The sequence below is a fragment of the Bombina bombina genome, chromosome 7 (assembly GCF_027579735.1).
Source record: "Bombina bombina isolate aBomBom1 chromosome 7, aBomBom1.pri, whole genome shotgun sequence".
NCBI lineage: Eukaryota > Metazoa > Chordata > Amphibia > Anura > Bombinatoridae > Bombina > Bombina bombina.
Window position 1 is genome coordinate 381,899,855 of NC_069505.1, and position 11,622 is coordinate 381,911,476.

Consider the following 11,622-nt stretch of genomic DNA (forward strand, 5'->3'; position numbering starts at 1 on the left):
CTTATGAAATATTTATATGAATAACGTATAGCAATAATATCATATATACATTGGCGGTGAGTAAAAATGTGAATCGGGTTAACAATTATTGCTAAGGAATAAACAGAGCTCTGTAAAATCAGATGTAGATTGAAATGTTAATATAGCTTATAGACATGGCTCAGTATCCATTAGTTTTTATAGCTAACCCATATAGTGGGGGGGGAAAGAGGTGCAAATTATAGAAAGACATTCAATAATGTCTGAACATCTATACTATCCCCTGTAAATATTAAAGCCTTGGCAAACAACAACATTTGGCGGAAAGAATGAGAAAAAGGGTTTTTAGATAGTGATCAGGTTTCTTACGTCTACTGGGAGCACAACATCAAAGTAGGGATAAAAGGGCTGCAGGGGGGAATTCAGCTCTTGTATAGAATGGGATCACAAACTGGAATCCAAATTTATAGAACTATAGCTTAGTGTCTCTGAGCTCTGCCACAATACCACTATATATATTGATAAACATGGAACATAGGTCCAAGCAGCCTATCTAGCTTAACAAATATATTAACCGCAGGGCAGATTGTAGCCCTATCTTGAAATATTAAGGATCCTCTGACAAACTAAAGAGGTGGAAGATTGGAGTAATATAGCGATGGGAATAGGGATACTAAGAAAGGTATGTGTGACCGTAACATGATCATTATAGTAGTATGACACATTGCTAGTATTATGGAGCACTAGGACAATTAGGTATATGAAGTGAACAAAAACCGCACTCAGTGAGCATTCAACCATCAAAGTCAGCAGTCATAAACTTGAACAACAACAGTGTTATCGTTGAAAATCTCTGTCATGGATGGGTGGTGGGTTTTAATGTTTGGGGGGTATAGTATTTTTTTTTTACAAGTAAAAGAGCTGATTACTTTGGGGCAATGACCCGCAAAAAGCCATTTTAAGGGCTGGTAAAAGAGCTGATTACTTTGTGATTTAGGATAGGGTAGGGCATTTTATTATTTTGGGGGGCTTTTTTATTTTATTAGGGGGCTTAGATTAGGTGTAATTAGTTTAAACTTCTTGTAAAATTTTTTATTTTCTGTAATTTAGTGTTTTGTTTATTTTGTATTATAGATTAGTTTATTTAATTGTATTTTAGTTTAGCTAATTGTAGGTAATTTATTTAATTAATTTATTGATAGTGTAGTGTATTTGTAACTTAGGTTAGGATTTATTTTACAGGTAATTTTGTAATTATTTTAACTAGGTAGCTATTAAATAGTTATTAACTATTTAATAGCTATTGTACCTAGTTAAAATAAATACAAAGTTGCCTGTAAAATAAATATAAATCCTAAAATAGCTACAATGTAATTATTAGTTATATTGTAGCTATATTAGGGTTTATTTTATAGGTAAGTATTTAGTTTTAAATAGGAATAATTTATTTAATTATAGTACATTTATTTAGATTAATTTAAATTATATTTAATTTAGGGGGGTGTTACGGTTAGACTTAGGTTTAGGGGTTAATAACTTTATTATAGTAGCGGCGACATTGGGGGCGGGAGATTAGGGGTTAATATTTGTAGGTAGGTGGCGGCGATGTTAGGGAGGGCAGATTAGGGGTTAATACAACTTATTATAGTGTTTGCGAGGCGGGAGTGCAGCGGTTTAGGGGTTAATACATTTATTATAGTGGCGGCGAGGTCCGGTCGGCAGATTAGGGGTTAATAAGCGTAGTTAGGTGGCGGCGACGGTTGGGGGGGGCAGATTAGGGGGTAATAAATATAATATAGGTGTCGGCGATGTTAGGGACAGCAGATTAAGGGTTCATAGCTATAATGTAGGTTGCAGCGGTGTCCGGAGCGGCAGATTAGGGGTTAAAAATTTTTTATTATAGGGTTTGCGATGTGGGGGGGCCTCGGTTTAGGGGTTCATAGGTAGTTTATGGGTGTTAGTGTACTTTGTAGCACAGTAGTTAAGAGTTTATGTTCCCGCGTTAGCCCATAAAGCTCTTAACTACTGACTTTTTTTTGACGGTAGGAGTCTTGTCGGTAGAGGCTCTACCGCTCACTTCTTCCAAGACTCGAAATACCAGCGTTAGGCAAATCCCATTGAAAAGATAGGATACGCAATTGATGTAAGGGGATCTGCGGTAGCCTCGAGTCGCGGAAAGAAAGTGAGCAGTAGACCCTTTCCTGCCTGACTCTAAATACCAGCGGGCGGTAAAAAGCAGCGTTAGGACCCCTTAACGCTGCTTTTGACGGCTAACGCCAAACTCTAAATCTAGGCGGAAATTTTTTCATGGGATTCCCATAGCGCCTGTATTACGAGTTTTGCGTTCTGGCTAAAAAGCGAGCATTACAGCCTAAAAACGACAAGATCTGTACCGCCATCTAAAAAGTCAGTAGTTATGAGTGTTATGCTACAAAGCTGTAACATAAAACTCATAACTAAAGTGTTAAAAAGTACACTAAACACCCATAAACTACCTATTAACTCCTAAACCGAGGCCCTCCTGCAAACACTATATTAAATTTATTAACCCCTAATCTGCCGCCCCCGATATCGCTGCCACTTTAAAAAATATTAACCCCTATTCCGCCGCTCCCCGACATCGTCACCACTATACTAAAGTTATTAACCCCTAAACCGCCGCCCTCCCGCATCGCAAACACTATTTTAATAATATTAACCCCTAAACTGCCGTCCGCCCACATCGCCCCCACTATACTAAAGTTATTAAGCCCTACACCACCTCCACTATACTAAACCTATTAACCCCTAAACCGCAAGCCCCCCACAACAAAATATACTAAACTAAACTATTTACCCCTAAACCTAACAACCCCCTAACTTTATATTAAAATTACAATTTCCCTAGTTTAAATTAAATCTTACCTGTCAAATTAAAAAAAACTAAGTTTAATTTACCAATTTAACTAATATAATAATTAAACTAAAATTAAACTAACTACTAATTAAATTAAACTAAACTACTCATTAAAAAAATCCTAACACTACTCTAAAAATCTAAATCTAAATGCAAAAACAAAAAAATACTAAAAGTTACAAAAAATAACAAACACTAAATTACGCAAAATAATAAACAAAATTATCCAAAATAAAAAAGAATTACACCTAATCTAATAGCCCTATCAAAATAAAAAAATCCCTCCCAAAATAACGCCCCCCCAGCCTACAATAAACTACCAATGGCCCTTAAAAGGGCCTTTTGTGGGGCATTGCCCCAAAGATATCAGCTCTTTTACCTGTAAAAAAAAATATAAAGACCCCCCAAACAGTAAAACCCACCACCCAACCAACCCCCCCAAAATAAAAAACCTAATTCTAACAAAACCTAAGCTACCCATTGCCCTGAAAAGGGCATTTAGCTCTTTACTGCCCAGACCCTAAACTAAAAAATAAAACCCACCCAATAAACCCTTAAAAAAACCTAACACTAACCCCCGACGATCCACTAACAGTTTTTGAAGTCCCGCTTGAACGATCTTCATCCCGGAGTTGAAGTCCTGATCCAGTCGGCAAGAATTCTTCATCCAGACGGCCTCTTCAATCTTCATCCAGGCGGCATCTTCTATCTTCATCCCAGAGGCGCAGAGCGGGTCCATCCTGAAGACATCCAGCTTGGAGCATCCTCTTCATACGGTCGCCGTCGTACACTGAATCTTCAATGCAAGGTATGCAATCCAAGATGGCGTCCCTTGCATTCCTATTGGCTGAAAAATTTGAATCAGCCAATAGGAATTAGGGCTGCTAAAATCCTATTGGCTGTTCAAATCAGCCAATAGGATTTAAGCAGCTCTAATTCCATTGGATGAGGTTCAGGACTTCAACTCCGGGATGAAGATCATTCAAGCAGGACTTCAAAAACTGTAAGTGGATTGTCGGGGGGTTAGCGTTAGGCTTTTTTTTAAGGGTTTATTGGGTGGGTTTTAGTTTTTAGTCTAGGGTCTGGGCAGTAAAAGAGTTAAATGCCCTTTTAAGGGCAATGCCCATAAAAATGCCCTTTTCAAGGCATTGGGTAGCTTAGGTTTTTTAGATAGTTTTTTTTTTAATTTTGTGGGTTTGTAATGTTAGTGGGTATTTGTATTTTATTTCATAAACAGAGCTGATTTCTTTAGGGCAATGCCCTACAAAAGGCCCTTTTAAGGACCATTGGTAGTTTATTCAAGATTAGGTTTTTTATTTTGGGTGTTTTTTTTTTTTAATGGGTATTAGAATAGGAATAATTTTTTTATTTTTGATATTTTGTTTGTTATTTTGTGTAATGTATATTTTTAGGGGGTGTTTTTTTTTGTAGCAAAAGAGCTCTTTAACTTAGGGCAATGCCCTACAAAAGGCCCTTTTAAGGGCCCCCCAAAAGGCCCTTTGAAGGGCCCTTGGTAGTTTATTCTAGATTAGGCTTTTTTATTTTGGGTTGGTTTTTTTTCTTTAAAAGGGTATTAGAATAGGAATAATCTTTATTTTTTTGTATAATTTTGTTGTTTTTGTAATGGTATGTTTTAGTGTAAGGCAGGTTAGGTTTTATTTCACAGGTAAGTTTGTATTTATTTTAGCTAGGTAGTTAGTAAATAGTTAATAAACTATTTACTAACTAGTCTACCTAGTTAAATAAATACAAACTTACCTGTGTGTCAGTCAGGGTATCTGTGAATGTCAGTAGATAATACATACATATATATACACACATATATATATATTAAAAAGTAAGAAAAAAGTCAGATGAGTTAATCCAGCATTGTGCTGGATTAACTCATCTGACTTTTTTCTTACTTTTTAATATTCAGAGATTCATGAGTTCCGTGCACTGGTTCATCTGCAAATACTTTGTTAGTCAGGTGTTCCATTACTAAACACCATAATATCCTTTGGAGCGGGTTCTATTAGTACATATATATATATATATATATATATATATATATATATATATATATATATATATATATATATTAAAAATAAAATAAGTATGCAACCTATCAAATATTAAATTTGAGCATGCTTTAATTAATACTCAGACTGTATAAATATCTATATATGGATCTGGGAAATGCAATTAAGATTTGTAATAGATTAAATAACAAATGTAATAATCCCATTTTAAAATATATAACATATTTTTGTTTTTCTATCTTCCAGACATCTAAGGGACAAATTGGGCTCCAGATGGGGCTAATAGATGCTGATGCAGGATTGCCTGCATGTGGTGACCTAAGTCATATCATATGGTTATGCACTAAATATTTTTATAACTGGGAAAGATAACTTTAAATACATCTCCTAAAATATTATAAAGTAGAATCATATGGAAGTATACATCAGATAAATATATTGTATAGATTTAAGGCTATGCATAGACCTGGTATCTGAATGTATAGGAAGTCTATATAAACATTTTCTATTTTAACATAGAATTGGTAATATACTTGTGTTTGATCTCAAATTGTACATTTTCAATTATATTAAATGGGATATATATGTTGACCAGATTAATTTTCAGTATTAATAAACTTAAGTATATTTAATAAACATTTTTAAGGTTAGATACTAGACTGCAGCAGTATTTATAGCAAGACTGCATTTCTGGTTGTCTGCTGCCATCTGGTGGTTTGTGCGGGAGTTGCAACCAAGGGGAGTTGTGGTATCAGATAACCATATGTTCCATATAACCAATGATATGTTTCGATCCCAGAACGAATCAGAGACAAGCATCCGAGGGCCTATCAAAATCTTGTGGGAATGATTAAAATAAAAGTTGTCACACACAGTAGAAAAAGGACACACAGACTCAAAGAAGCATACATTTTGAAGAGGAAAATACATATGCTTTGTGCCAAGTAGATTCTCTGCCATTTTGGGACACTTTCTTGAATAAAGGAAGATAACAGTTTTGAGGGCTGTACCTTTGCGATATAGTGGATAAATCCTTCTAGATGACCCACAAGAAATTCTGGAAACTGAATAATCATTTGGTTATGTGGTAACGTATGGCAGTGACTATAATTTAATATTTTAAAGCAAATACATTCATTATTGCTACAGTTAATTGAAGTTAATAATTTTAAAAGGGCACTTTGTATTTTATGCTTATATCCATAGTCCTGTGTAGTCTTAGCTAGTCACATAAATTGGCTGTTTGCATTAATAATATATACAATTTCTGGTGTTTTGAATTGAAGTTATAGAGAATCATTTGAGGGTTTAATAACTTAATAATACTTGTCTGAAAGTTATCTTAAAACTATTGAAATCCAGTAAGATTTGGGTGAAGTATCTTGATATATTGTTTATCTAAACACTGTGAAGTTAGCGGTCCATATTCTGGTATTTCATTGTGGTATTTTAATGCGATTCGTTGTGAGTAAAGTTAATTTTAAAGGTATATCTTTTATGATCTTTGTAAAGAATATTATAACAGCATAAGCGTGTATAATTTGATTCATAATCTGGTCTCTACATGAATATATTGCAATGTGTATATAAATATTAACTAATCTAAAGAATTTAGGAATAATTATTAATTTCAATTGTTTTGTATATACATTTTTATTGGGGGTTTGTTTTAAAGAATAATAATAAATAAATTGTATTATAACCCTAGTATATACTGACATGTGAAATAAAAATAAAACCTAAGCTAGCTACAATAAATTAGTTATATTGTGGCTACCTTAGGTTTTATTTCACAGGTAAGTATTTAGTTTTAAATAGGAATTATTTAGTTAATAATTGTAAATTTAATTTAGATCTAATTTCATTATGTTAAAGTTAGGGGGTGTTAGGGTTAGGGGTTAATATAGTTTAATTTAGGTTGTTGCGATGTGGGTGGCTTGTGATTTAGTGGTTAATAGGTTTATTTAGTTAATAATTGTAAGTTTAATTTAGCTCTATTTTAATTATGTTAAAGTTAGGGGGTGTTAGGGGTTAATAGTTTAATTTAGGTTGTTGCGATGTGGGGGGCTGGCGGTATAGGGGTTAATAGGTTTATTTAGTGGTAGTGATGTGGGAGGCCAGAGTTTTAGAGGTTAATATTTTTTATTAAGTTGCAGCAATGTCGGGGTGCGGCGGAATAGGGGTTAATAACTTTAGTATAGTGGCGGCAATATCGGGAGCAGCACATTAGGGGTCAATAATTTTATTTAGGTGGCGCAAAATCAGGAGTGGCAGATTAGGGGTTAATAACTGTAGGAAGGCATCGGCGATGTCGGGGGCAGCAGATTAGGGGTGTTTAGACTCGGGGTTTATGTTAGGGTGTTAGGTTTAAACTGTATTTTCTTTTTCCCCATAGACATCAATGGGGCTGCATTACGGAGTCTTTGTTAAACTTTTTGCCGGCTCTCCCCATTGATGTCTATGGAGAACGCGTGCACGAGCATGTAAAAACACTGCTTGTTTCTGGTGTGGTATGGAGCTCAAAATCTCCATATTGCCAGAACAAGCCCGGTTTTTTTAAACTTTTAATGGCAGCGCTATAGGGGGTAAAATAACACAACTTTTGTTGCATTCTTTACTTTCCTTATAGCGCTCAAAACTCGTAATCTAGGTGATTCTCTTTCCATCTTTTCAAGTGTGCACTCTTATTGTTAATAAAGCTGTTAATAAAGCTGTCAGTTGGTTTTCTATAGTTAGATTCAGCCGTTTTAAAACGGTCATCTACATATCACCATAAATCCAGAAACTCATTTCTGGATTTAGAATATTTTCCTGTAAATTTTAAATTGAAATTATTCTTATTCAAATATATCAAACTCATTAATTGATATGTCATCACCCTCCCAGAGTACGATGACATCATCGATACAACGGTGATATCTTTTAATGTTTCCCGCAAAAGGATTATTATTCCAAATCATCTCAGTCTCAAAACTATGCATGTATATATTTTGCGTATGATGGGGCAAACGTAGTCCCCATCGCCATTCCTTTAGTTTGTCTATAAAAAAAACATTTTAAAAAGAAAAATAATTATGTTCCAATAAAAAATTTGTGCACTCCGGGATAAAATTTTGATGTTCTAGAGGGATACCCCACTTTGATATTTCCTGTTTTAAAGCCCTTATACCCTTTTCATACGCAATTGATGTATATAGGGCCGATACATTGCACATTAACCAAAAGTAATTATCCTTCCACTCTAAACCTTCAAAAAGATGAATAGTTTATGTAGTGTCTTTAATATAAGCCTTGGTACTTTTGACTATAGGCTGCAGATAAAAATCAATATATTTTGAGACTTTATCACTCAGGGAATCAATCCCCGAAATGATCTGTCTACCTGATGGTTGCTCTGTATTCTTATGAACCTTTGGGAGGTGGTAAAAGATGGGAACCCTAGGTTCTGTTTTCTGTAGGAATCTAAATTTCTCATTATTCAAAAAACCCTCTGATTTAGCTGCCATTAGTACTTTATTAAGTTTAGTATGATATATCTTAGTTGGGTCGCTGTATCTATATCTATCGAAAATTTTGCCAGCTGGGTGGCATTATAAAGCGCAGATTAATTGCATAGTTTAACATAAATGTATTAATGATAATTTGTGCAATTAAAAAATGATTTTTTTTTAATATTAGCTAATTTTAGCTTAAAAGGACATGAAACCCAAAATATTTATTTCATGATTCAGATAGAGAATACAATTGTAAACAACATTCCAATGTATTTCTATTATCTAATTTGCTTTATTCTTTAGGTATCCTTTGTTGAAGAAATAGAAATGCACATGGGTGAGCCAATAACACGAGGCATCTATGCACAGCCACCAATCAGCAGCTACTGAGTGTATTTAGAAATGCTTTTCAAACGAAGCATATAAAGAGAATGAAGCAAATTAGATAATAGAAGTAAAATGGACAGTTGTTAAAATGGCATGCTCTTTCTAAATCATTAAAGAAAAAAATGTGGGTTTCATGTCCCTTTAATATAGGCTAAAATTTTAACCAGGTGGTCAGTAGAATCAGGCACGTGGTGCACCTGATAAAAAGGTCCTGGGGAGAACACTGCTCTATCTATATCCATCCATCTATCTCTATCTAGCTATCGATCTACCCATCTGTATCTATCTAGCTATTTTCTAAAAACAAAATTGTTCAATTCCATTTTTTTGTTTTATTTCAATATTTTGCAATTTTAAAGGCAGCTATAATTTAAGACTCAAATGGGAAACAGGAATGTTAAAGTCTCCCTAGCCAGATTGCAGGAATGGATGGCCTTGAGATCCTAATTTTTTTTTAGATTTTTGTACCTAAAATATGCATCTTTTAAAAACTGTTTATTTGAAGAAAAAAAAAAAAAACACATTCTTGCAGTCTCTTATGTGGTATTGATATATTTACTATCATGTCAATGTAAACAAGGATCAAAGAAACATATTTTACTTACAAAGATCTGTTCCATACTTCAGACCAGCTTTTGGTACCCATCCTTTGCTTCGGAAGTGATGATAAGCTATATAGGTGGTCTGGAAATTTGGCTGTATGGCGCTAAATACTTCCCAAAGTTTCAATATAGTTAATGGTTCCTAAGAAATAAATGTGTCAAGGTCTATCAAGCAGATAAACAAACTAAATGCTTAGTGATGCCCTTATTTTTATGAACACAGACTGTACTGTTAAGTACCTAGATAACATTTTTACTCTACATATAAACATTCTATTAATTAGAACAGTGATTTTCAACATTTTTTTTGCCGTGGCACACTTTTTTACATTAAAAAATCCTGCGGCACACAACCATCCCAAAATTTTACAAAATCACACATTGTAGCCTAATAAAAGGCCAAGTGTGTTTGTCCGAAGCTGTCATGCGCAGTAGACAGCACAGCACGAGGACAAACACACCTGGCCTTTGAGAGTCCCTAAGTCTCTGCTCTGCAGTGCGAGCAGAAGTGTGCGTGTGCGTGACCGAGCGTGGCCGGGGGTGTGGCTAAGCGTGAAGGGGGCGTGACCGAGCGCGAGGGGCGTGACCGAGCGCGAGGGCCGTGGCCAAGCGTGAAGGGGCGGGGCCAGGCGGGCCGTGAAAGGCTGTGCAGTCTGAGAGCTCAAAACAGCTCAAAAGAGGGGAGAGAGGTGGTAGGGAAAAGATAAGAAAGGTGAGAGAGAGATCAAGAGGGGAGAGAGAGATCAAGAGAGCACAAGAGAGGGAGCAAAAGAGAGGGGGAGAGACAGCAAAAGAGAGGGGGAGGGAGAGCAAAAGAAAGGGGACAGAGAGATCAAAAGAGAGGGGGGGGAAGAGAAAGAGAGGGGGGAGGAGAGAGAGAGAGGGGGAGGAGAGAGAGGGGGAGGAGAGAGAGAGAGGGGGAGGAGAGAGAGGGGGAGGAGAGAGAGAGAGGGGAGGAGAGAGAGAGAGGGGGGGAGGAGAGAGAGGGGAGAGAGAGAGGGGAGGGAGAGAGAGAGGGGGAGTGAGAGAGAGAGGGGAGGGAGAGAGAGGGGAGGGAGAGAGAGAGGGGGAGTGAGAGAGAGAGGGGAGGGGGAGTGAGAGAGAGAGGGGAGGGGGAGTGAGAGAGAGAGGGGAGGGGGAGTGAGAGAGAGAGAGAGAGAGAGAGAGAGAGAGAGAGAGGGGAGGGGGAGTGAGAGAGAGGGGAGGGGGGAGTGAGAGGAGGGGGAGTGAGAGAGGGGAGGGGGGAGTGAGAGAGAGAGGGGAGGGGGAGTGAGAGAGAGAGGGGGAGTGAGAGAGAGAGGGGAGGGGGAGTGAGAGAGAGGGGAGGGGGAGTGAGAGAGAGAGGGGAGGGGGAGTGAGAGAGAGAGGGGAGGGGGAGTGAGAGAGAGAGGGGAGGGGGAGAGAGGGGAGGGAGAGAGGGGAGGGAGAGAGAGAGAGGGGAGGGAGAGAGAGAGAGAGGGAAGGGGGAGTGAGAGAGGGAAGGGGGGAGTGAGAGAGAGGAGGGACAGAGAGAGGAGGGACAGAGAGAGGGGAGAGAGAGAGGGGCGAGAGAGAGAGGGGAGGGAGGGAGAGAGAGGGGAGGGAGAGAGAGAGAGGGGAGGGAGAAAGAGAGAGGGGAGGGAGAGAGAGAGAGGGGAGGGAGAAAGAGAGAGGGGAGGGAGAGAGAGAGGGGAGGGAGAGAGGGGAGGGGGAGAGAGAGAGGGGGGAGATAGAGAGAGAGGGGGGGAGAGAGAGACAGGGGAGAGAGAGAGACAGGGGAGAGAGAGAGGGGGAGAGAGGGGAGAAAGAGAGAGAGGGGGGAGAGAGAGAGAGAGAGAGAGGGGGGGGGGAGAGAGAGAGAGAGGGGGGGGAGAGAGATAGAGGGGAGAGAGAGAGAGAGAGAGAGAGAGAGAGGGGAGGGGGAGAGAGAGAGAGATAGAGGGAGAGAGAGAGAGAGAGATAGAGGGGAGAGAGATAGAGGGGAGAGATAGAGGGGAGAGAGAGGGGGGAGAGAGACAGGGGGAGAGAGACAGGGGAGAGAGACAGGGGAGAGAGACAGGGGAGAGAGAGAGCGCAAAAGAGAGGAGGGAGAGAGAGCACAAAAGAGAGGGGTGAGAGAGAGCGCAAAGAGAGGGGTGAGAGAGAGAGCACAAAAGAGAGGGGGAGAGAGAGCGCAAGAGAGGGGGGAGAGAGAGAGCGCAAAAGAGGGGGGAGAGAGAGAGCGCAAAAGAGGGGGGGAGAGAGAGCGCAAAAGAGGGGGGGCG

General features: G+C 38.5%; 1 protein-coding gene across 1 annotated transcript in view; it reads right to left on the bottom strand.

Moving 5' to 3' along the window:
- Positions 1-11,622, bottom strand: part of LOC128636381 (tRNA-splicing endonuclease subunit Sen2-like) — a 37,144-nt gene that overhangs the window by 21,322 nt on the left and 4,200 nt on the right. The window contains exon 2 of the mRNA XM_053689404.1: positions 9,383-9,521. Coding sequence (XP_053545379.1) covers positions 9,383-9,521 — 139 coding nt within the window. The remainder of the gene's footprint in view (positions 1-9,382; positions 9,522-11,622) is intronic.